Here is a 27,885-nt window from a genome sequence, read left to right as displayed (position 1 = left end):
TAAAAACATTGTGTTAATAACAAACGAAGTTCATGCTTTCATTAAGAAGTTTGATATCTGTAATATTCGCCTTTAAAGCAAAAATCTTTATATGTTTTCACTCACTTCCTATTATTTTGAGAAACATTTGGATAGAGAAGACACTATTACTCGTAGTATGGATAGCATGAAGACACATTTACGTTTATATTTAAGTTTATAATAGTAATAATAACAAAATAACAACGATTTAACGTATAATTTACTTTTATTTACAAAAATGGCTTGAAAAACTGTTATCCTATACTATACAATGAAAATACACACATACAAACTATCAGTCATACATACACAAAAATATAAAATTTATATTTAATTAATTTTGTTAATTCACTGGTTGTAATATATAAGACTGTCCAGTAGCTTCATTTATAACAGTACCAGTTTCAACATCGTAAACCAGCGATATCGGTCCATCAGCAACTTTTGACACCGCTGAAGGTTTTAAGTTCTGATTTCCATTTACCGGGTGCCTCTTAACTCTATCTTCAGAAGTCGTTGTCCCGTCTGTATTTGGTGCTTGTTTAAAGGTCGATAGGGTTTTATCCGACGGCACTACGTATTCAGGAATATTATGACTGTAATCGCCCTGAAACATACATAATTATCATTTAAATAAAATAATATTAAAATAGGAAAATAAACGTTAATAAATAATTGATATCTGACCAAGAGTTGGTAAAAAAACTGTGCATGGAGCCTAAGTTTCCTACAAGCAGTGGCAAGTAGACTAGGGGAAAGACAGATTTAATGATATTAGGTGCAAAGGTAAGAAAGCAGGAGGTAAGGATACGTAAGGAGAAAGTGGGGAGAAAATATAACTGACAAAGGATGGTATTAAGTCAATAAAGGTTTTAGGAAGAAATGAAGAAATTAATAGAAGAAAATAACGGTGAAATGAACCTGATGAATTCGATTCTGGGAAAGAAGGAGAGGGGCAGAGAAGTAAAAAACGTTTAGATTACTAACGGATTCAGGAAGTTTTTAGTAAATGAAAAAAGATGTTAAGCATCAAAAAATATACTTCCAGCACACATCTTTAAGTTAGATTAGTTAATCATGATAATTAAAGTTTGATAATTATCCATGATTCTTATTACCTTTTTACTTCCTTGCACGAAGTAAAGAAAGCATTGCGATCGAGAAAAATTTCGGTTTACAGATTTCAACGGAAATATCCATTTTGACCAGCTGAAGTCGAAGGTTCTCTGGTTCGAATTCTAATAAAAGCTTTTTATACGATTTATTTTATTTTTTAGCTTTTAATACTGGGTGATGGGTACCGTTGTACTTTGATAGTTGGAGTTCAATTAACCACACGTCTCAGTAATGGTCGGCCTGAGACTGTGCAAAACTACATCTTATTTACATGTCATACATATCATTCTCTTCTCATTGGATCATGGTGGGGGGGGGGGTTTAAGTATTCACTACTTGAACAGACTGTAACGTACACGTTAGGAAAATGAATAAATAAATGTATGAATAAAATAAATAAATGAATAGTAGAAAATAAAAAAGAGTAAACGATATTCTCAACAATTTGAATTCATTCAAATCTTCCGGCAATTTCACTTTATAAAATTCATAGTGTTTGTTATCTTTACTGAAATAATTTTTTTGTAAAAACTCGGTACTCTTTATGAAAGATGAACTTGGAGCAACCTATGCACCAATCAAATATTAGATAGTATTAAAAAAAATAGTGATCGAGTTGTTATCTATTATTCATAGCTCGGCAGTATTTCCTTACTTGGCTATTCTACACCAGCCACTCCATTCACATTCCAGACGTTACAAGAAGATAATGTACCTTGATTTAGATCCTATCATTGTTTACTTTACCGATATATAAACATAGCTTGAACATTTTTATTTTAGAAGGGATTAGAAAGTTCAAGAATAACAGATACTAATTTCAGTCACTAAACTTATTATGTGCTCTCTCGATGAAAAACGAAGACCCGGGAAAGGTTCATAAATACAGTAGTGAACAAATTAATCCGAACAAAGGGAATTTTTCTTCTGTTGTAGGGAATTTTCATTCTGTGGCAGACTGCTTGCTGTTTGGTGTTTAAGTTTATGTTGTTAGTTCATATACAAACAGAATTAGTGGTTGTTGTGCTTTTATAATTCATCAATTAGTTTTTGATGACCTTGTGAATTTTTGTTATAAGTTTGTTATTCATTTCTAGTTAATTCAATTATATAATCCCACGAAAGCGATCAAAAATTGTTGCTTTGTCCTGACACACACACACATGACTCAAATACTGATTGCCAGCGAGTGCAGTGTGGGGTTAGGTACTGTAAATGAGATCGTGAAAAAGTTTAGGGAAACCGGTTCCATCTCTCCAAAGAGAAAAGAAAAATATGGACGGAAAAAATAAAACCACGCCTACACAGGATCGATTACTATTAAGAAACAGCAAAATTAATCCACGATTGTTAGCTATTATAATAGGGACTTGAAAGCCAATAGGACTTGAAAGCCAATGTTTCTGATATGACAGTTTGTAGAAGATTGAAGGATTTGCTTGGAACCTAAAAAGAAGCATTTACTGACACAGGTTATGAAGACAAAAAGACTTCAATAGTCTGCTAAGGAATATAAAGAATGGACTATTGATTGAGATGTGCAAAAAAGTTATTTTTTCATATGAGACTCATTTCTTTGTCCAAGGGGAAAGAGAAGCATACATTCGTAAGTCAGCAGATGAGAAGATTACTACGCCAGCACACCTGCAACAAGCTTCCAGACATCCAGCGAAAAAGATGTTTTGGGGATGTTTTACACATGCAGGAGCAGTTGTGCCTGTGAATGGGATGATGAAGTCGGACCAACACATTAACATATTCCAAAGAAAAATAGTCCCACTTATGCAGGAGAACTCAGAACTCATTTTCCAACAGGACCTTGCACCATGTCACACGTCAAAGAAAGCAAAAAATTACTTCAAAAACCAAAATATTCGAGTGCTCTCGAGGCCAGGGAACTCCACTGACCTAAATCCCATTGAAAATTTATGAGCCATACCAAAAAGAAGACTTTGGAAAATTAATTTTAGCACAAAACTGACCTTATTAGTTCAGTGATACAGGTTTGGTTTCAAGATGAAGAAATCAAAAATATTGTTCTACAATAGTGAAATCAATTCCAAAGAGAATTAATGAGATAATCAAAAATAAAGGAGGACACATAAACTATTAAATTTGAGTTAGTTTGACTATTAAACATTTTTTCTTTTAAAAATAAAATTTTCTGTTAAAAATACAATGTTTGGATTAATTTGTTCGCCACTGTAACGACTCGCCGCTACCTTAAATCGTTAACTACGTAATGGATTTATTGGATTTTATGTTCTCGATGTGGACATTTTCGGAAAATGACGGATTCTCATAGAACCCAATAGAGGGAATATAGTTAAAGAATTAAAAAAAGGTAGATAAAAAGGAAAATCTTTCTAAGATAGAACCAAGAAAACAAACAGACAGGAATTCAAGAATTCTACTTCAAGAATTCTCCATGAACCTGGTTCCTACAACCCCTTAAAACAACCCTTTGAAATGCGAAAATTTTTATTTGGAATGAAAAGTATATTAATTAGCAACAGTTTAGATTTATGCTTTAAAATAAGTACTATTATGTATGGAAATAATTAAATGAAATATAAAACATTCAGCCAGATAATTAATGTAAGGTGAACCAGATATATGGGGGAAAACCCATAACTAAACTAGCAATTTGGTTTCTATTCGTTTTATTTATCACAAAAACGGTTTTTTTTTTGTTGTTTAACCTCCGGATCTACTGTTAGGTATTGTTTTAGAAGATGAGATGAATGATTTGTAGCGTGTGTGAAAATGCCATGCCTGACCGGGATTCGAACCCGGGACCTCCGGATGAAAAGCCGAGACGCTACCACTCGCGCCATGGAGGCCGGCGACAGAAACTGGTTAGATTTATTTTTGTTTGAACAAATTATTTCCAATATATTGTAGAGTACTTACAATTATTGTAAAACAGAAAATTCAAATACTTACATCATCACCTTCATTTTCGTCATGACTTTCTTCCTGTAACACGATGAAAAATATATATAATGTTTGTAATTTTAGTTACTACTACATACTATTTTCAAAAACGGTACAATTTATGATCAACCAGATTCTTAAATTAATGATCTCCTTCAGTCTTACTTTATCATCTAAGATTGGAGAAGAAAAAACAAAACAGATAGCATAATAAAAAGCACACATTTAAAAAATCAAAACTAATCCAGGAGAATATAAATTAAGTTGCTCTTACTACATCGAGCAAATCGGACCGATATTTACTCATGGTTAGAAATAATAAAATACGTACAAGCACCTCTCATTACATTAGAATAAATCTACAAATCATCTCATAGGAAAAAGATATATGCCCAGAAATATTAACCATAACGTGAACTTACTAATAACACGTAAATATCACAAACTTAACCAACTTGAACAATACAAAATTTATAATACAATAAATTTGATAAAAAACTACACATTAATCGGATAAATACATTTAAATTCAAACTAAAATTCAACTTTGAACACCAACTAATCAGGTTTCCTAATTATTTTAACCTGAATGTCAATCTATCTAAATTGGAATTTTGCGTTATTTGAAAATCGTATTTTACTTTGGAAGCAAAAGAGACCAAAGCACAAAAACAAAATCAGGCTTTCCTTTCCCAGAAATAATCCTATCCATCCCTAATTCAACGACATATAGTAAGGATTTGATTAAGCTAGATAACATTCAGCCGAATTCCATTGACCGTTGATACTCCATTCACAGTTTTCTTATCTATCACAATATGGAGATGAATCCGAAATTATATTATTACAACCTTTGCAAACATGAATTTACGTCTACATATAATTTATCATACATACATTTATTTATTTATTGTCAATTAAAAATTACATATACAATTTTATTCAACATATTTATCCTTGACGCAGGTAGCAAAAGAAACCTTGAGCGCTACCCGCGAGTTCATATCATTATAATAGGATGATTAATAAAGGAACTAAAAATACAATATTTAACTAAATAAAAATACATGGTCTTTTTTAGCATGATGCATAAAAAATTAAATAAAACATAAAAATATTAATTGAAAAATTAAATTTTAAAAAATACATAAAACTAGAATGTAAAATTATTTAACTTCATATTAAAATCAAATAAAATAAAATATAATAAATTCATAATCTAAAAAAATGAGGAAAAAATAATTTCATTATGGAGAAATAAAAAAGAATACATTATAAGATAACGTATGATAAGACAACAAGAAATATTCATAAGATAAGACAACTGAATATTATTATGAATTTACGCTGCTTTAGCATTCACTTAAAAATTCAGTTTTATGTATGTAGATATTTTAAAGTTGAGTAGTACATTAATTTATTTTGTTGTATGTTATTCATTATAATAATGTATTAAATTTATTGTCATTAGTGTGGATTATTTTTGTATTTCAATTTGGTAATTTAAAATATATATTGTTTTTCATCCATTAATCTATTTATTTGATTAAATTACTATTTATTATTTGGACGTTAAAATGATTGGGGACTTTGTTAGATAATATACTGGCGTAATAGGAAAACTGAAGTTTGCAAACAGTTAATTTTGAAAAGAATGTGGTATAAGTATTCGTTATTGCTGAATGAGTATTGTGCAATGTATTTTTAAATTTAAATTCATTTACATATTTGTTTATGTGCAGTATTACTTTCTTGACATATATTTGTCTCAAAGTATAATTTTAATACAATTTAATTTTACTAAAATCTTATCAAATAATTATTTGATTATTTTATTAAATAATTGAGTACAGTACTGTACTAACATTATTTAAAGCAACATCGAAAGAAATTTTAAATAATTTTAGTAAAAAAAAGTTTAACTTTAATTGCAATTTTAATAGATGTCTAAATTTTTTAAAAGTTTTTTGGCTGAAAAAATGTATGTTCTGTAAATGTTTAAAGTTTTTTTTAATATTTTGCTCAATAACCGAAGTAATAAAAAAGTAATCAAGTATAAAAATGTTGCATGGTAGGTAAATGTGTAAATGAAAATAAAGATAAATCAAAAAGCATTACTGAGGATGGGTTTTTGCCCGAAAGCACTATAATGTAAAGGAAATAAAGGTAAGAATGTTTCTTTAATTCTGTACTTAGCGGATAGGCTGAAATTCAATATGTGTAGGTAAAATTAACGTACAGAGGAATTATGAACTATAAGAAGATTAATTTAAATAAGTCGATGTATATATATATATATATATATATATATATATATATATATATAACTGTACTCACATCATTACTGCCTCCATGATCGTGTCCGGCATGATTGTAATCCCAGTAATGTTCTCCATAACCTCCATGCTTATCTCCCCAACGAACCTGTTGTGAGTATTATAAAAATTGATAAAACAAAACAAAACAGGAATAAAATAATAATTGATCTTACAACTTTATTTTAAAAATAGGGATCAAGAAATAGATTCAGAAGCAATTAGACTACAGTCATTACCAATTTAATTTATACAACCATTAAACAAAAATTATATAAATAAATGCTTTACGCAGACTAAATTACATAAACATTTTAAAATTTTGTTTCATAAAGTATTGAACTAATAATGTTATAATTACTTAACACAATTAGGGTTACGTTTTTTTAATACATTAATTTATGGAGTTGAAATACTGTCATTTTTTGTGTGCGAATGAAGTTATACATAAAATAAACATGTAAAAGATAGTTAGGAAAACGTGAGCAAATAATGTACAAAGCCTGCATTAAGACAAACTTGAAAAAATTAATACATTGCGTTTGGAAAGTCACTGTACAGCGTGCTTTAGAATTACGCGGTCCATTCTGTTCTTTCAGCGTTAGGTTGTTTGCCGTGTGGGTTTGTTGGACGTTACTCAGTAATATGTACTGAACTAATGTCAACTAACCAGTTTAATTGTTCTTGAATGAGCTTCGTTTCGTTTTATTTCATTTATCGGAATAAATAGTTGCGAGATACGTAATGGTTTTTTTCTGTAGAGAAACGCATTTTTCTCGTTGAATTTTTCTCGTCTTTCGTGAAGGTGACGAGTATACTGGTTTAATAAAGCACAATTTTTCTGAAAAGTTTCAAAATACTCCTCTTCCTCACCGCCGTGCAGTTTGAACTGTTATTAAAACGTTTTGGACAACAGACACTTTTGAAGATGCTATTCGAAGTGGATGACCACCTAAACTAAACGAACAGAAGCAGTTTGATATTTCGGATAAAGTCCATCAAAGTTAATACGTAAGTTAGCACAGCAGTAAAATATCAGACTTGTTACCGGACATAAAGCTGTAAGAAAAGAACTTTTCCCCCTTCAAAATAATGTGTGCTCATAACTGAAATCTACAGGTCATACTAAAAGAATAAATTTTTATCAATGGTTTAAACATTTTATGGACCGAAATTCCGTAGGTATCCTCGCCATTACGATTTTTCCAGATGAAGCGTGGTTTCATTTGGGAAGGAATATTAATTCACAAAATACACGACTCTGATCGACAACTGACCCCCATGAATTACTCGAACGATCTTTTCACGAACTGAAAATTGGAGGCTGGGTCGGTGTGAGTAGAACGCGCATTTTGGATCCAATCTTTTCTTAAAATAAGTTAATCGTAATCGTTACTATGCTGTTTTAACAAACTTTATTATTTAGTTAACAGAAGTGGAGATCAATCACGGTTGGTTCCAACAAGATGACGCCACAACGCACCCAGCTAACAGGTCAATCACTTTTTTACGAAATGTCTTTGGTGAACGAATCATTTCGAGGAATTTTTGGCTCGATCTGACTCCCCTAGATTACATTTTATGCGAAGGCACAGTGAAACAAGTAGTATTTCACAGCAGACCACGGAAGATTGACGAACTAAAAACCGCAATAATGGCTTACGTACGAGACATTCCAGTACATTAGCTGGTTAAAGTATTTGAAAACAAACTGAAACGTGCAGTGTTGTATTGATGTTGCAGGAGGTCATTTTCAACACTTTTTATAAATTATTTCAGTTATTATAATATCCGTTTCTATGAAATAAAATTAGTAAGTAATAATTAAGAGAGTTTCATCATTACACTTCCATAAATCCAGTGCACAGCAACGTTCCAAACGCACTGAATAATTGAAATTATGTTCCTATATAAATATTTCCCTCTATAAATCATAAGACTTTGCCGATGGTGAGGGACTTGAGTGCTCAGTGATACAGAGTAGCTGGATCGAAGGTGCAACCATATCGAAGTGGTATCTGTTGAGATCTGGGCTAAGGAATGTCCTGAAAGAGGGCTGCAGCTCTTTCAGTAGTTGTTAAGGGCGTAGGTCAGGAGGGCTTAAACGGGCATATCACTCAATCTTCTGATTACTGCGTAGCTGAAATCAATGGAAAATTATAGCTGTGTTTTTTTTCAAGAAATTATACTTCTCTGCATTTTCATGTAACAAAGATGGAGGCGCTTTCCTTGGGAAAATATTCCGGAGCTAAACTAGTCCCCCGTTTGGATCTCCAAGTTGAGACTATTAAGGAAAGAATCAACAGAAAATTAAAAATAACATTCTACGAGTCAGAGCGTGGCATGTTAGAAGTCTAAAAAAGATTGGTAGGTTAGAAAATTTAAAGAGGGAAATGGATTCGTTAAATGTAGATGTAATAAAAATTAGCAAGGTTCGGTGGGAAGAGAAAAACTACTTTTGGTCAGATGATTTTAGAATAATTAACTCAGCTTCAAATAATGGGCAGGCAGGAGTAGATTTCATAATGAACAAGAAGATAGGGAAGAGAGTAGTAGACTATTTCAAAATGCATAGCGATAAAATCATTATAATAAGGATAAAATCAAAACCTAAGCCGACAAGATTGTTAATGTCTAAATGCCTACAAGTGCCAACGATGATGATGAAGTAGAGTGTGTATATGAAGAAATTGTCGAAACAATTAAACACATAAAAGGGGATGAAAATATAATAATAGTTGGAGATTGGAATGCAAGCATCAGAAAAGGTAAGAAAGGAAATATTGTGAGTAAATAAGGGCTGGAAAAAAGGAATGAAAGGAATGAAAGAGGGGACCGACTTATTGAGTTTTGCACAAAATGTAACTTAGTAATTGCCAACACCCAGTTTAAAAATCATAATAGAAGAATACACACATGGAAAAAGCCAGTTGATTGCAAGGTATCAGATAGATTATATCATGGTTAAATAAATATATAGAAATAAACTCGTCGACTGTAAAGCTTACCTTGAAGCAGACATTGATAGAAACCATAATTTAGTGATAATGAAATGTAGTTTGGGGTTTAAAAACCTGAAGGAAAGGTGTCAGATGAATCGGTGGAATTTAGAGAAGCTTGAGGAAGAGGAGGTAAAGAAGATTTTTGAAGAGGACATTAGAAGAGGTCTGAGTAAAACGATAAGGTAGAAAATATAGAAGAAGAATGGGAGAATGTTAAAAAGGAGATTATTAAATCAGCAAAAGCGAACTTAGGCGGAACAAATAAAACTGGTAGAAAACCTTGGATATCAAAGGATATATTGCAGCTGATGGATATACGTAGAAAGTATAAGAATGCTAGTGATGAAGAAGGTAAAAGGAACTACCGACAATTAAAAAATACGATAAACAGGAAGTGCAAATTAGCGAAAGAAAAGTGGATTAAAGAAACGTGTTCAGAAGTGGAAAGAGAAATGATCATTTGTAAAATAGACGGAACATGCAGGAAAATTAAAGAGAACTTTGTGGTACATAAATTAAAATCGAATAATGTGTTAAACAAAGATAGCACACCGATTTATAATACGAAAGAGAAAGTCGATACGTGGGTGGAATATATTCCACCCACGGAGGAAATGAATTTGAAACTGGTGTTATAGAGGAAGAAGAGGAAGAAAAGGGAGTTGCAATATTGAGATTTGAATTTAAGACAGCATTAAAATATTTGTATGGCAGAAAGGCTCCTGGGATAGACGAGATGCCTACAGAATTATTTCGCAGTGTTGGTGAGGAAGCGATAGAGATAGATTATACAAACTGGTGTGTAATATTTACAAAAAAGGGTAAGTTCCGTCAGATTTTAAAAAGAGTGTTACTGTCATCATGCCAAAAAAAGTAGGAGCATATAAATATGAAGAATACAGAACAATTAGCTTAACTATTCGTGCATCAAAAATCATAACTAGAATTCTACACAGAAGAATTGAGAGGAGAGTGGAAGAAGTGTTAGGAGAAGATCAATTTGGTTTCAGGAAAAGTATAGGAACAAGGGAAGCCAATTTACCGCTCAGATTATAAAGGAAGGAATATTAAAGAAAAATAAACAACATACTTGGCATTTATAGACTTAGAAAAGGCATTTGATAACGTAAACTAGAATAAAATGTTCACCATTTTAAAAAAGGTAGGGTTCAAGTATAGATAGAGAAGAACGATTTCTAACATTTACAGGAACCAAACTGCAACAGTAATAATCGAAGAACATAAAAAAGAAGTCGTAATAAAAAAGGGAGTCTGACAACTCCCTTTTAAAAGGGAGTCCCTATCCCCGTTACGTTTTAATCTTTACATAGAAAAAGCCGTTAATGATGTTAAAGAACAATTTATATCTGGAGTAACAGCGCAAGGTGAAAAGATAAAGATGCTAACATTTGCTAATTATATAGTAATTCTAGCCGAGAATAAAAATGATATAGAAGAAGCAATGATTGGCATGGATGAAGTCCTACGCAAGAACTACCGCATGAAAATAAATAAGTACAAAACAAAATCAATGAAATGTAGTAGAGATAATGTAGATGGACCTTTGAATATAAAAATAGGAAGAGAAAAGAATACGAAGGTAGAAGAATTTTGTTATTTGGAAAGTAGAATTACTAAAGATGGACGAAGCAGGAGCGATATAAAATACCACATAACACAGGCAAAATGAGCTTTCAGTTGGAAATACAATTTGATTAATCAAAAATTAATTTAAACTTCAGGGAAATATTTTTGAAAGTATATGTTTGAAGCGTAGCTTTGTATGCAAGTGAAACTTGAAAGATCGAAGTACCTGAGAAGAGAAGATTAGAAGCCTTTAAAATGCGGTGCTATAGGAGAATGTTAAAATTCAGGTGGGTGGATAAAGTGACAAATAGAGATATTGCGGCAAATTGATGAAGAAAGAAGCATTTGGAAAAATATTGTAAAAAGAAGAGACAGACTTATAGGCCACGCATTAAGGCATCCTGGAATATTGGAGGAACATGTAGATAGTAAAAATTGTGCAGGCGGGCAACGTTTAGGATATGTAAAACAAATTGTTAGGGATGTAGGGGGTACACCGAAATGAAACGACTGGCATTAGATACGGAATCTTGCAGAGCTGTATCAAACCAGCCAAATGACTGAAGACAAAAAAAAAAAATATATATATCTGAATATATTTACTTATACGAACATATATACCTCGATACCATATTAATACCTGAAGAATCGTAGAGAGTTTACACTTTATAAATCGAAATATATTTCGAATGTAAAAATGTAATTAAATATTAATGATAACAGTAAACATTATTTGCCATAATTTCCGAAAAGCGTCTTTTAATTTTGGAATTATACTGACTGTCTAGAGGCGATAAGCTTAATGATAGTGGAAGTAATATGGCAATTTGTCTTGACCAATTTCAGTCTGACATTCGTGCTGGCAATAAAGGAATTTATCTGCTATTGAAAGTAAATATACCTTTAAATCAGGTTTATAAAATATCAATAACATAAAAAAGCTGTCTTAATAACAGATCAACAAATTGTAGATAACTTACCGGACTAATTGATTTTTTTTTTTTTAATTTTTATCTTATCTTACTTTAGTTTTGAAGACTCCATGGTGTGGTATCGCTTTCTCATGTCGTTCATTGAAATGATGGTCATTGCCCCGTTTGTGGCCAAATTCATAATGATCTTTTTCTGGTAAATGTTGATATCTGTGGACATATTACACACATGCACATGCTGTTTGATGATTCGTGCAATTTAAACATTTTATTAATACGAGTAACATAAATAATTATTTAGAGAAAATAAAATCAACATGCAATTCATTTCACTTTCCTATGGAAATCATACCTCAAATAGGCCACCAACATGCTGTAATAAAGCTATTTCATATTTAATTATAATTATCATAGTTAATGATTTTGTAAAAAATTTTAATTAGTAAAGGAGGAGTAGCATTATCTTCATAATCCAAACACATTATTCAATTTTTCACCCCAAACACCAGAATAAGTTTTCAGAGGAAATATTTGGGATCATGCTCTCAAGCAAATTGAAGGATATTAGGATTATCACATCTCCATTCGAACGGTCAACAATTCCTCTTAAGATATGCAGACACTGGATTCAGAACTGTTAACAGCTTTGGTTACCTCTAACAATTTCTATAACCATAAATGCAACATGCGTTTTCAATGCGGAAATCTCAAGGAAGTAAAAAGTTCAATACTTTTTGTTGGAAGTGAGATATGCTCCATGCGATAAGTGGCCGGAGGAATACCAGCTGTAGGAGTTGCTACTAATACCAGTAACTTTCTAAATTTCGTAGCGTTCTATTTATTTTATTTTTATTGTTGTGATCTCGGTCACTCTATATACATGTGAGGTAAATGAAAAAATTCCAGACTTTGAAAGGGATAGAAAAGAATGTGATTGAGAACCAGTATACCAACTGGTAGGATTATATTCCCCAAAGAACTTCAAAATTTTGCTTTGTAATCGTGACAGAATGAGAGAAATACTTAATTTGAGGAAATTCCATTATGTATGTTCATATCTTAGGTATGCCCCAAATGTTCAAGTAATAATGTCTACATCTTATTCCTACTCAACCTGAACTAATTTACCAAATATTTATAAAAGTTTAAGTTAGTGGCAATTAATCTGTCTACTAGGAAGGGATGAATCCACCGGGTTGGTCTAGTGATGAACTCGTCATCGCAAATCAGCTGATCTCGAAGTCGAAAGTTTTAAGGTTCAAATCCTGTTAAAGGCAGTTACTTTTATACGGATTTGATTACTATATCGTGGTTACCGGAGTTCTTTGGTGGTTGGGTTTCAATTAAACACACACCTCAGGAACGGCTGACCTGAGACTACAAGACTACACTTCATTTACATTCATATATATCACCCTGATTATCCAATGGTGGTTCCGGAGGCTAAACAGAAAAAGAACAACCTATGAAAGGATGGTCAAATCAAGGTATGATTGGATGTATGACTAATCTGCTTTTGATGTTTTACTAAACTGCTAAAACTTGGCCTCTCGTTAACGGGAAGGCATTTTGGCTCCAACCGTGTAATAGGAAGGAAAGGGAGTTCCTCCGTGGTGTTTTGTTTATTACGGGAAACCCTTTCCTGATAAAAAAACGTTCCTTAAAACATAAAAAAAAACGAATAAATAAATAATTTTATTACAATTTTTAGCCGAAATGTGTATTAGGAGTTGATATAGATTATATAACGGTACAGTAATATGGCTAAAAACTGTAAAGTGAACAGTATTTAGTCACGTTGTGGTAATAAACGAATTGATACAATTACTTTTGTGATTTTTATAACAAAATAGAACAGCAGCTAACAAGTTTACATGAATGATAAAGATTATAAATCTTTTGCCGTATTCCAAACTAAATTTCTTTTAATTTCTTGTACGTGATGTTGCCTTCCATAATATTTATTAGCCGGAAGGACTCTCATCCAGTTAACAAAATTTAGCGATTGAAAGGTATTCTATCTATGTGTCGGGATAAATATACTATATTACCTAAAATAATTATCATTTTTAATTCACGTTGCACAATCCATGATAATTTTTGTTAACAAAGAAACTTTTTTTGTGATTTCGAAGTTTTAACATTTCTTTTACAATATTTTACGTAATAAAATCGAAAGACGTAAAAATGAAATATATATTAATGTTGTAAGGATACAAAACTTACGAAGTTTTTGCATATCTGTAAACTTTATTGGAATAAAATTAACTTAATAACTGTACTTTTTTGATCAAATCAAAATAAATTTTGAATTGTACCCTACATCGTTCATATCATGAAAGTACTTATTAAAATGTTCACATGAATTTCTTTAAAATATTTTAAACGCCTGTTTCTTACTTCCTAGAAAAAAGGAACATAAAAAAACAATTTTCTGTTTATTTTTCGACTGTTTTGCTTCAATAAAAACCCCGATTTTTAATAGTTTTTATTTATTTTTTATTGGATATATTTACATTAATTTTTTCATAATTAGATTCTCTAAAAGTTTTGTTATTAAATCTTTCACACTTATTAATCATTTAACAAAACTATTTTAATACAAACCTAAAAAGAAATTATTTTTCGACACCGAATTTTGTGTTTTAGATCGGATTTTAAAAACTACTGGAGATACAGTTTTGGAACCTGTTTTATCCTATTTCCCAGCTGTAATTACATAAGAAACCATCAACTTTACTCCTTAATTGGGTCACAAAAATTACAGTAGGCTTCTTTTTATTAGAAGAGCTGAAATCCGTACGAAATCTTTTTCTAACCGTAACTCGAAAACGAAACGTTTTCAAACCTATCTTTATATGATTTTTTTATATTATTTTCACCAGTAGAACATGTCCTGATGTTTCTCTGTTTCTTCGTGGAACACTGTATAAAAAGTAACTTTCTCCTAGTATAACTTATCGAATAGCAAATCTTAGTAAAAAATAGTTATTCAGACAACTTAGTAAGACTTTTTCTTTTAGAATCAAGACAGAAAAGATTTTTTCTTGAAATCTAAAAAAATCTTGAAATCTAAAAAAAATAATATTTTATATTACTAACGGTAATATGGTAAATTTTTACTTTTACATAAAGTAAAAAACCATGACGAAAGGGACAGCACATGCTCACAATGCCTTTTTTAATTTTTCCGTTATTGTTTCATGCACAATATGTTGATTAAAAACGAGATAACGCCTGTAACATGCAAAGGAATAAGGTTTGTAAATCCATTTAAGCAGTATCGAAGCCAAATAAAACGTAGACCAAACGTAAAAAAGCTATATTAAAAAAAATTAATAAAGCATTATTATAAAAAGCAATAAAAATCAGGCGGACAGCCGCACAAGAATTTTTGTTTTTTTTGCTAGATTGTTATATTAAATTTTTTTTCTTTTAATTCCAACCTTGCCTTGATATCGCTTATTTTTATCATCCTTCTTTTCGTATCTCTGTTCCCAGTCTTCCGGTGTTTCCTTTATATGTCCAAACTCAATCTGCAGAGGCCCAAATAAATGAGTGAACGCATCCCTGTTTACGTTATAAAATAAAAATACAAATTTTTCATTATATTCTTTAAAATTTTATATTCATACTGTTATATCGTGTCTAGAAATTTTATTAGGACGTACGAACAACACACACACACACACACACACACACACACACACACACACACACACACACACACACACACACACACACACACACACACACACACACACACACACACACACACACACACACACACACACACACACACACAAACACAAACAGAGAGAGAGAGAGAGAGAGAGAGAGAGAGAGAGAGGGGGTGAGAAAGATCATGCAGTTAACAAGGTAATAGTTCTATTTTTTTTTTTTATAAAATATTTTTAAAAAACATATTTAAATTCATCTGGAGTAATATGAATATAAATTTTTTCATTTATAAACTTGTTAAATAAATGAATAGTGTATTTAAGATAAAGAATATCCTTATTAAATTTTATGGAAACAGTCAGTTTCTAAAGATTTGTTTATATATGGATTTGTTTTATTTTTTAAAGCAATACCTAAAGGCAGATAAATACTGTTTTATGCGCCAGTGAATCCGAATTCATCCAGCAAGTAAAGAATTTACTGGCAATCATTCTAAAGTGAAGTTAGTAAAAATCTGGTTAAAATAAATATATACATTCGTATAATAAATCTCTGAACAGTTATCGAAATTTACATATTTTTGCTGATGTTAAATTTCACATAATTTTTTGAAAAATTTAGTGATAAAGATTAATTAATTTCAGACTGTATTGATTGTATTAGCGAAAGATTTTGGAAGAATAATAAAAAAAATTTATTAAATCAGGACATACAAATTATATCGTGTTTGCTGCTATTTTTCAATAAAATTTTGATTCTCAGGAAAAATCTTGTTAAAATTGTAGCTATAGAAAATTAAATTATTTGATAATGGTATATAATTAAAAGTAATGAAATTAGAAAACAATTAGATAAGAAAGAATCCATGAAAAATATATAAGAAAAAGAACTATGGATGTTACCTGAAAATGTGCATCATAAAAATAATCTTGTTTCTCTGCCTGTATGCAGGTCCCTTACGCCAGCGGTGTCTCCATCCATTTCTGTCTGAAGCTTTCTCCTTCGTCCCTATGTAATTTCCAATCTTCACCTCGTCTATTAACTTCATCCTTCTTTTTCCTCGTTACTTTCTTTTACTACTGACCCTTCCAGTGCAGTTCTCAAGATTTCACTTACTCAATCCACATGTCCTTATCAGTTCCCTTTTCTTTTGTGTACTTTGTGAAAAAGTACTCTTTATTTTTTAATCCTCTTTATTACTTCCTCGTTCCTTTCCTCATCAGTCTATCATTCTTCATATCCACATATCAAAAGCCTCAATTCAGTCTCTCTTCTCACTTCAGTGAAGCATGGGGGAATCCAATCTTCACTTCCATCTAAGACACTCTATTCATAGCATTTGGCTAACCTCTTCCTTATTTCTGTGAACAAACTTTTACTACATAGTAATTTTCTCTTCTTACTGAAGTTTCGTTTACTATTCCTATCCTTTCTTTTGTTTCCATTGCGCTCTTTCAGTGTTCTGTCACCATAGTTCTCAAATATTTGTAGTTACTTACTTTCACCATTCTTTCTTCACTTGTCTTTAAACTAAATCCTTTTTATTGTTTGCCTCCATTAATTTAGTCGATAATATGGTTATTCCGATTTATTAGTTTATTCTTCCATGTAACAAAAGAAACTTGGTAAGACTCTGGAAGAGATGATCTGAAAGAACTAGAACATGTTTTATGTCTATCCGTAAACAGTACAAGATAATGGTCCTTTCAATTGTATACATTTTATCTTTCACTATTGAGATCTACTTTTACTAAAGTTGAATAAACCTACCTTTCTTTTCATTAGATGAAGTTAAATATTTCGATAAAGAATAAAGAATTAAAATTAACATTTTAACAAAAATTATAAAAGAATAACAACAATAATTGTGCTAGTTACTTTTGTGTTTACATAAATAGAAAAATGACAGTATTTAAAGAAAATTTTTGTATTTCCAAATAGATATTAAGAAGTTGAACTGCCTTAGCCTTATCTAAATTCAGCTTTCTACATTCAAAAAATATATTGGTAACCATTAAAAAGAAAATGTACGCAGTCTATTCGCACCTGTCCGATGATATGTTTTTTATCTTCGTCTTTCCTTTCGTAACGTTGTTCCCATTCATCAGGATTTTCACAAACATGGCCATATTCTACTTGTTTTGGCCCGTATTGAATCGTATACATATCCCTATTTACAGATATTCAATAGAATTTATTAATATTCTAAATTCATAAAATTTTATTAAGATGGTTACTTAATAAGAACGATATCTCGTTTAACATTAAAATAGCTAATTACATCAAGTTTCATTTAAAGGGTTATGTTCAAATAAATACAGTAACAAAATTTCACCTTTTTTTATGTACTGAGACTGTAGGGTATAAATGTGAAAAAAATGAACAAGTCGATTATATTAAGTATTTAGATTTGACTATTGATGCTAATTTATATTTTTTTAAAAATCATATAAACAATCTTGAAAAAGAAATGTATAATAATATTAAAAATTGTTATCACTTAAAAAATTACTGTACTCTGTTTTCAAAATGTTATACTTATGCTGGTTGAATCCAGTTTGAGTTACGGTGTAGAATGTCAGGGAAGAGTTTAGTAAAATTCTTCCTATTATCACTGGTCAAAAGTATATGATTAGGATAATTTTGAGAATGCCTGCTAGAATTCATTCTTTTCCATTTTGGGGGGGGGGGGGGAGGGAGGGGTAATTAAACTCATGCTATTAAAGCATTTAGTTTTTTATGAAGTATATCTCTTTTTTACTATTATTGAAAATGTATTAATGTTTTTTTTTATATTTCTCTCATTCATGACGTCTGAAAATAATGATAGATATTTTTCAAGCGGCATTGTTAGAGATATTATCATGATAATTACTTACTATAATACAATTATTGTTTATAGCTAAGCCAATAACTTCATACTCTTATTTCTATTAATTTTTTTAACGTGTATAAAAGTAACCCCAAATACATGTTCTCCTCAGAGGTACATATTTATGTTTACCAGAATTTGTTTAATAAATATAAGTATTAGGTTTAGCTCTATATATGTATATCTTTACTGTTTTTAGTTCAGCCGATTTAGGACCACCTGAAGTAACATTATGCATTCGTTTCTTTTTCTTCTGGGAGTTTTTTCCTTACTTTCAACAGTTCTTCATTCTTTCGCTTTGTGGGTTTACTTTCTCTCTTTTCATCACATGTTATTGATTTAGTTTTTCTTCTTCTCTTGAAAACCCTTAAAATCTTGTGCCAGTTTTTTTAACGTTGTTATATCTTTCAAAATTTCTTTCAATTTAGAGTTTCTTTTGATTTCTTTCATTTTTTGGGAATTTTCATTTCTTTTAGGGTTTTATGAACTACTGAGATCCATTTCGTTGTTTTACTTTTAAATGTTGTTGAAGATTTGTTTTGTGGTTCATTCTTATAAGTTGGCCCAAGAATTTGGGTCTTTTTTTCGGATGAAATCTGACCTCGTCTCAATTTCATTATTTGTAAAGATGAATTATTGCTTCTGAATTTGTATTTGTTTTAATCTGTTTTCATTTATCTTAAGATTTTTTTTTAACTGATTATTTTTATATTGAATATCTTTTACATTTTTTAAAAAAATTGTCGATGTTGAAAAATGCATTTTTTATTATTATATCATATATTATTCTTTAGCTTATACATTACAGTTGTATATGTACGCTCAAATTCTCATTCATATTTAATAATAAATATTTTATACAATGAAACAGCCCAACAACTGAATTCTGGAGATGTTAACGATATTTTCAACGATACATTATAAATATTAAAAGAGTTGAGGGCGTGTATCGGAACTGCGTATGATACATATCATTATATCTAGGTCATGTATTGTGAATTATAAAAGCGGAGACTATTGGTTAAAGGGGGAATAGAGGGGCAAATGCGAACAAAAGCAACCAATGCACCTCCAGTCAGTCGCGCGCTTATCTACTACATACTCTGTAGTGGAAGAAGTCCAATTTTATTTATGCTTTCACTTCCCTTTTACGCATGCGTATATAGAACATCAGTTTAGCTTAGCAACCCTATATATCAATTATTCTTCTTAATTCGGTTTATATATTTGTTTTTACATATAACAAAATTTTAGATTTATTTTTATACTAAGAGCAAATAAATTGATTTTTTATGATAGTAATGGACTCAACAGCAAAAATTTCTACAATTTTAAGGGCTGTATAAAGTACTTCTAAGAAAATTCTAAGGACTCAATATTTATTTAGAATTTTCAGTGAACATTTACACTAATTTATTTTCTTTAAAGTGATTGAAGCGAAACCAAAACAACATTATTGTTTGTAGCAATCCGAGTTTTTAAAATAAAAATTAGGTATATAATAGAATGTAATAAAAAAATTATTTGTTTCAGTTTGAATTATTTAAAATAAATATGAAACAAAAATACGTATCTAGATTTTTAATATTATAAAAAATGAAATAATTTCGTTTATATATTTTAATTTACTTTCATATGAATTAAAATCACAAGAAAATTAAAAATGGTTTTTGAATGACCACTGATAAAAAATATCAATATGATAAATTAATTGATAAAACTTAACAATCATAGATATATGTATTATAAAATCTATGTAAAAATATGAATCACAGTTATTCAATATGAGTTATACAAAAAAAATCTACTCCATCATTATCTCAATTTTTTTCTAATTATTTTAGTTTAGTTCTACTTCAGACCAATGCACAGAACAGATACAACGTATCTCGGGTATTTTTACTTTTGAATCTAACATCGAACCACATTACTGTCCAATTCGTATAACTCCTTTTTAAAATAAATAAATAATATCTATATTTACATTTTATATTTATCTATCACATATACAATACACTGTTACAGGACTTACTGGAAATATTTTCCATGTCCTAAAGCTGCTGCATCTGCACCAAACATTCCAGTTTCTTCAGGTTTGTGATCATTTTCTGTGTTGACTACCGTTGCTGAAAATAAATAGATAAAAAAATGTATGAACCTACTTGAATAGTTAACAAGCGGTATTAAATTTTATTTCCCAGCCAGTTAGCATATTTATGTATGTGTCAATAAAATTGTTACCAAAGCCAAATAACAATTTATTTTAACAGGTTTAAATGACATTTTAACTTTTCCCTTATCATTCTCTACAGACACGATATCACGATGCATAGATAGAAACATTTAGATTTGTTGAGAAGTTATTTTAAAGGTAAATCCTTTTTATTAACTATTCTAAAAGGATTTTACCCTCAATCCTTACATTTATTTTATTAATCCAACTTCTAAAATTTCCGTTTAATGCTTCAAAATTCCATGCATGTGCTTCAAAATTTCTATTTTGCTTTAAAATGTGGGAACTTTCCTATTATTTACGTTTCGTAAAATTTTATTTCGTTTCTTCAACTTTCAGTTTACCCTTTCGAGCTTGGATGAACCGATAAATACTTAGTTATTAGGGATTTATAACTGCTGATCAACTTTATTTTGATAACTGCTCCATATTGTAATTTTTCACACACCATACAATTCAGTGATAAGAAATCTACCTCCTCAAGAATCATAAACCTATCTCCGGTGTCTTTTAAATTTGTGGATTAAAGTAGTTTTTTTTTCCTAAATATATTTAAGTTAGTCGACGAAATTCTTTCAATTAATTTGTCAAAACTGGTTTGATGCTCTCTCATCCTGGGTAAAAATCCTCTAATCTCCAAAAGATTGTAAATGAGGTGTTTATCTTGCTGGTTAGAAGAGGCCATGAGTTACCCTTTGGGTAATTTAAGAAAAAAAATGTATATATTTTTTTTCAGTTTTTACGTAATTATATATAAATAAATGTATAATATTATGAAATTTAGTAATCAAAACAAGTAACAATAATTCAGAGGCATTACAAATCCAACGAAGGTTACGTTTATAAACCGTCACGCATTATTACTTCTATAAAACGGTGGAATAATGAAAATGTTGTTTATTTTATTGTTATTAGAACCACCAACCGTTTCTCCATGTACCAGTACATTTTATATTTTATTAAAAAGGGAACGCTCGGGTCAAAATTTAGAAAACGTTTTCATACAATAATTGTTTAAAATACATTCCCGGCAAACAAATAAGGAAATTTTCTTTTTTTTTAATCATTTAAAAATAGTTTTTTTTTTTAATTTTTTAATATGATAAATTCTCAACTTAAAAAACGGGTTAAAAGATGGAAAAACAGTTTTTAATGAAATGCATCGTGGGCATTTTGTAAAAAGTGTTAAAAAAATCTCTTCAAAAAAGATAAATAATCTTTATTCTCTTTATTTTTTCCCTGGAGATATTTTTCTATATTTGTCTACCAGTAAAACCAGTAAATGAAACTAATGTTTCTACTAGAACCTAATTTAAAAAATAAAAAATATTAAAATGTATATATAATTATCAGTAAAGTTCCACAAAGTTCTCAATATTATTATTTTTTAAACTTAATTAACCAAAACTAGTAAAAAAAAAAAAAAAAACAATATTTTATTAAGAAGGTAGGTCTACGGGACATTCTTTTAATATTTTCAGATGAGAGTTTAATAATATTTTGATAGATCAATTTTAAAACTTTTATTGAAATTAGTTGGAAGATCACCTACGATCTCTGGACTAAAAGACTTAAATTAAACTCTATTAACTATAACGATAATGAGCACTAAATAATACTGACCTCTATAGCAGAATGGTAACGTCTTTTACATTCATCCAGAAGGTTCTGGATTCGAATCCCGATCAGACTGGCTATTTTTCATACGCAGCAAAATCGATATATTAATCGTAATTTTAATGGAGTGTCATTTATTAGCTATAATAAGTAAAAAATTGAAATAATAATTTTTTGCTTCGTTTTAGCCAAAGCAGGTATCCTATCTGTTAAAAGATGTGACACCAGCAGACTAATAGTATTAATACGCAAGTACTAATTCTGAAAAATCGATATGCACTCAGTTTATCTCATTCTCACCCAATATAGTTATCTAGATGGCTTTCCAATTAAAATTTTTATCTAAGATCAATAAATTAAGTGGTAAAAGTTTTTCCGATCTCCGTGGCGGAGTGGTAGCTTATCGGCCTTTCATCCCGGTTTCAAAGTCCCGGTTTTAAATCCCGATCAGGCATGGCATTCTTTCATACGCTACAAATTTCCATCGGGTTAATGCTATGGTCATTAGCGCGATGGAAAGAAAATGCAGTTGAGTTAAAACTCAAAAAAAAAAAAAGTTTAGATAGGACGGTCAGTACCTGAAATTGAAATGAATATCATACAAACATAACCAGATATTTTATATTTTAATTTAAAAAATTTTCAAAAAGTGAAATTCTTATATTTTTTAGGATAATTCAGAAAAACGGTACATATCTGATTATGTACTGCCAAAACAAAATAAACGTATCATAATCCATTCAAACTCCATCGGATTCGACTGCATTTTGGTATATTTCTTAATTTATTTCTTTATTAAGCGAAAAGGTTCTAAATTCAACCGTTAAGTGTTTTGTTATGTAATTCCATCATCAGTTAATGAATAACTAATTATGGTGCATAACAGTATGTTTACGTATATATTTATAAATATATACAGTGATCAACTGAAGATAGCCTCCATTGGGATCTTAGAAACTATAAGTTTTATGTGAAATTTGATTTTGGGAACCTTCCGTAAAATTTTCCCTACATTAAAAATATAAAATTATCATTTTTACTTCATTGTACAAAGTAAAGAAAGTATTCTGATCATGAAAATTTCCAGTTTTCAAATTTCAACGGAAATATCCATTTTCACCATCCCTGAATCCATTTTGACTAGTTTCGGCGTGACGTCTGTACATATGTATCTCGCATAACTCGAAAAGGATTAGCCGTGGAAGGTTGAAATTTGGATTTAGGACTGTTGTAACATCTAGTTGTGCACCTCTCATTTTGATTGCAATCAACTGGACCAAAAGTGTCCAAAAAAGCCCAAAATCCAAACAATTTGGATTTTGGACTTTTGCTTAACTTCAGTAATAAGTCCTCATTGAGAACCTTTCAACGATATATCATAAGTGGTGCTTATTTTTATTGGTTCCAGAGTTATAGCAAAACAAAATGTTATTTAATGAAATATTTGGATTTTACATGGGGAAGGCAAGTCGGTTCGAATCCGACTTCATTTCCTTTTTTTTAAGTTTTTATTTTTTTAATATAAATGTATTGATTTATTAATAATTATTAACCTGTGATTGTAAAAAAAAGTTTTGACAATAAATAATAATTCAATAATAACAAAAAGAAAAGTATGAAAAAAATGTTTAAATTCTTTATTAAAGAATTGGAGGATCGTGTCTCACTCTTGAAATGAAGTCCAGCAAAAAATGTGTATATTTAATAGGTGTACAAGGAAATCATGTGGTGTCTATATCAGATCTTTTAAATCCTCTCCCTTTTTCAACGTAGAGGCTAACTTCATTATTTCAAGTAGAAACTTCATGTTTTTATTGTACTTTGAGGTAGAAAATAGTATTATAAGACATTTCTATTGTTGGATATTTCTCTATAAATTAAGCCTTTACGGAACTACTGGCTGACACAATTATAAATTTACACAAACAATAAATACAACTTTAATCTTTATAAATAAAAGACAATCTTTGTTTTGTGTTTAACTCTACTTAACCGATTTCGCTAAAAATTTCACAATAAATTATTAATTTGTGCCGGGAGTGTTTACATGTAATTATTTCATAATATTTAATAATGTAATAAATTAAAATAATATTTGATCATATAATAACTGTCTGAGGAAGTCGATATTCACGTAAACAACATCGATAGAAATAATGACATTAAATTTAGTAAAAGAAGTTTTAGTTTATTTATTTATACGTTTTATTTACAGTAGTGAAGTAGGTGAGGTTTGAACTGTGGTAAAAATTCCGGGGGTTGTAAGAAGAAGAAGAAGAAGAAGAAAGAAAATCAATAGTGAATTAATATTGTATAATTTATTGTTTTCGTATTATTGTCTGTTTCATAAGTTGCAAAAATGTAAAAAAAACGTAAATAATAATATTAAAATTTTATAGAAGAAAAACTTTTATAATTGAAAAATAACAATGCGTCCAAAACGACAAAATATTGGTTGATACACAATTATGTAACCATATAGCACAAGCGAAGCCGCTTCGGGAATGCTAGTACTAAATAAATATCAGGTGTTTTTGCATCCTTGATCGAATTTGTACAACATCTATCGCAATAAATTATCGAAAACTATTAATGACATTATTTCATGCGTCATATCAACCTTGTAAATACATATAAATGGATTCTGAGGTCAAAATAATAAAAATTAAAGCCGCTGAAAAATTATTATTTAATTTAAACATGTTTTTTAATGATTAATTCACCATATAAACTTGTGTATCGAAATATGAAATGGTAATTTTGTTACGCATGGAAAATTCCATGCCTGATTGGGATTCGAACCCGGACCTCCGGATGAAAGGCCGAGATGTGACCACTCCGCCACGGACATCGGCAAATTAATTGATTAATATAAATAATAATACAAGTAACTGGAATAATATACTTACGATTTGTCTGTATTTGTTTTGGAATTCTCGTTAACTCCTTACTATTTGAACCACTGTCGACTTTCCCCCAAATTGGAAACGGTAAGCAACCAATAATTGTCACCTGTAAAAAATAAAAATTAACATTATAATAATTTTATTTAACCCATAATTCTGATTTGAAAGCATATTGAAAAGTGCGCTGACACATCAAAATTATTACACACTCGCGCGCATACATATGTATATATTTGAAAAATTATGAAAGATATTTTTAGAAAAGAACCACTTCATATAAAGTATTACAAGAAAGGAAACATTGATACTTTTACAACAGAATAATTTTTTTTAGAACAGCATTTACCACCAGTAATAAAGAAACAAGTAAACAAATATATTTTTATTAAAACTCCTATTATTACCTTGACACTAAAATATACTGCATCATAATGTAAACTTATAAACTTTATTATTTTGGAGTTATTTTACCCTTTTATTAATAAAATTCCGGGCGATGATAACGCCCAGGCGTTTTTCGCCCACAGACAAAAAAAAATCATAATGTTGATAAACAGATGTATGAAGTATTTAGAAAGATTTCTAAATGGATGAAACATAACGTTCACTAATATTTGCTCTTAGAATGTGAAAACAATAGAAGAATTTTTTTAAATTATTGAACTGTTACTGAAGCTATAAAGTGAACTTATTTCGTCAATATTATTTTGCTTTCGGAAATGAAAAGAACTTCCATGTTACTAGACGGGGAAAAGGAGAAACATCTTATCAGAAAGAGTACTACAAGAAAAGTAAGAATATTTTCGATATATTCTATAAAAATATCAGAGAAGAAAAGAAAATAAGATTGTAAAATATTAAAAAGGAAGATTAGAAAAAAGAAAAAAGGGTTTTTATATAATGCTATTAAAAACTAACCGTGCAGGAAAATTTTAAATAAAAACCTAACAATGTAAATAGCTCGTATGTTTGATTTATTCTGCTTATTTTATATGAATTAATCATTTTTTCGCATATTAGGTTCAAGGAAAGTCATAGTTACATTTTATTAGAGTTGAATTCATGATGAAAATATTTTGCTAAATTATTTGTAGTAAGAATTTACTGAAATATATTCAACATTTTTCTATTTTTCTCTTGGTGAATTAAGCTTGTACCTGGGAACATGGAATGAAATTTTTATCGTATGAAAAATGCCATTACTGACCGGGAATCCTCGGATGAAAATCCGAAAAGCTATCACACGGAAATCGGTCTTTAAGTTTAAATATTAAGTTCCGGATTTTCGCCCGATTTTAGAAATATATAAGGAATTGAAATGCTTTACAATTAATAATACCAAAGATAATATATTAGTACTTTATATTTCTGTAAAAAAAAGTCAAAGAATTGGATAACTTGACCGGTATAGACGGGGAAAATTATGCAATCAATTTGAAAAACCTTTGAAAGTCAATCATTTTTAGTTCTATTTGTATTTATATGATAAAATAATTAATTCCTTTTATTTTTAAAACAATAACCAAAATTATGAGTTCTACATAATTTTTAAGTAAAACTATTTTTACTTTTTTACTTCCTTGTACGAAGTAAAGGACGTATTATGATTGCGAAAAATTTCGGTTTTCAGATTTCAACGGAAATATTCATTCTGACCATCCCTGAATCCATTTTGACTAGTTTCGGCATGATGTCTGTACGTACTCGCATAGCTCAAAAATTGCTTGTCATAGGATGTTGAAATTTTGAATTTAGGACTGTTGTAACATCTAGTTGTGCACCTCTGCTTTTGATTGGAATCGACTTGATCAAAAGTGTCCATAAAAGCCCAATATCCAAAAAAATTGATTTTGGACTTCTTTTTTAACTGCAGTAATAAGCTCTCATTGAGAGCTTTTCAATGATATATCATAAGTGGTACTTATTTTTATCGGTCAGAGTTATAGCCAAATAAAATTTTAATTAATAAAATATTTGGATCTTACAAGGGGAAGACACATCGGTTCGAATCAGACTTCATGTCCTTTATTTTTAACTTTATTTTTAATTTAAATAAATTGATTTATTAATAATTATTAACCTCTGATTGTAAAAAAAATTTACGATAGGTAATAATTCAATAATAACAATATAAATATATATATATCAAAAGTTATTAATGAAATAAAATTTTATGTACTTTTCATTTTAAAAAGATGTGTATATGTAATCTAATAGGAGTACAAGGAAGTCATGTGGTATCCACAACAGATTATTATTATTAGCATTTTTATTTTATTTATACTATTTTTTGTTTTTATTATGATACTCTGATAGGAGTTTTCTCACTTTTTATTTTTTATTCCTCTAGATTAATTTGGATATAATTCTTTTGTAACAGAAGGAGTGGTACATCTAATCCATTCCTGACAATAATTAAACCAATATAAAAAAATTAAAAATTATTTATTAATTTAAATAGGCAATTTTTTTTAAATTAATTATGCATTCAAAATGAAAATAAAAATTGTTAAAGTTTTATTTTTCATTAAAAAATAAAATATTAAAAATCATATATCGGTACTCACGGCAACCAATACGCTGCTGATAGTCATTGTCACACTGTTGAATAGCGACGCAGTTATCGTATCTTAAGCCGTTCAAGCTATAATTCTGTTAATTTTACC

At 29.7% G+C, this 27,885-nt stretch overlaps 1 protein-coding gene across 1 annotated transcript; it reads right to left on the bottom strand.

The window, feature by feature from the left end:
- Positions 1 to 364: 364 nt before the first annotated feature.
- On the bottom strand, positions 365 to 27,885 carry LOC142331690 (uncharacterized). Its single transcript, XM_075377722.1, has 7 exons — positions 27,787 to 27,885; positions 25,223 to 25,325; positions 20,496 to 20,589; positions 15,357 to 15,480; positions 6,412 to 6,498; positions 4,084 to 4,116; positions 365 to 628 (listed from the first exon to the last, which is right to left on the bottom strand). The coding sequence occupies exons 1-7, from the start codon at positions 27,811 to 27,813 to the stop codon at positions 365 to 367; spliced, it is 732 nt and encodes a 243-aa protein (XP_075233837.1). The 5' UTR covers positions 27,814 to 27,885.

Source organism: Lycorma delicatula, chromosome 10 (assembly GCF_047948215.1).
Source record: "Lycorma delicatula isolate Av1 chromosome 10, ASM4794821v1, whole genome shotgun sequence".
Lineage (NCBI taxonomy): Eukaryota > Metazoa > Arthropoda > Insecta > Hemiptera > Fulgoridae > Lycorma > Lycorma delicatula.
This window is presented reverse-complemented; position numbering and strand designations above follow the sequence as displayed.

Coding starts and splice junctions, on each gene's coding strand:
- LOC142331690 (XM_075377722.1), bottom strand. CDS start 27,813: ATGACTATCAGCAGCGTATTGGTTGCC. Junction 15,481..20,495: donor GGACATGGAAAATATTTCCA/GTAAGTCCTGTA, acceptor TAACGTAAACAG/GGATGCGTTCACTCATTTAT. Junction 6,499..15,356: donor ATAAGCGATATCAAGGCAAG/GTTGGAATTAAA, acceptor TACTCACAACAG/GTTCGTTGGGGAGATAAGCA.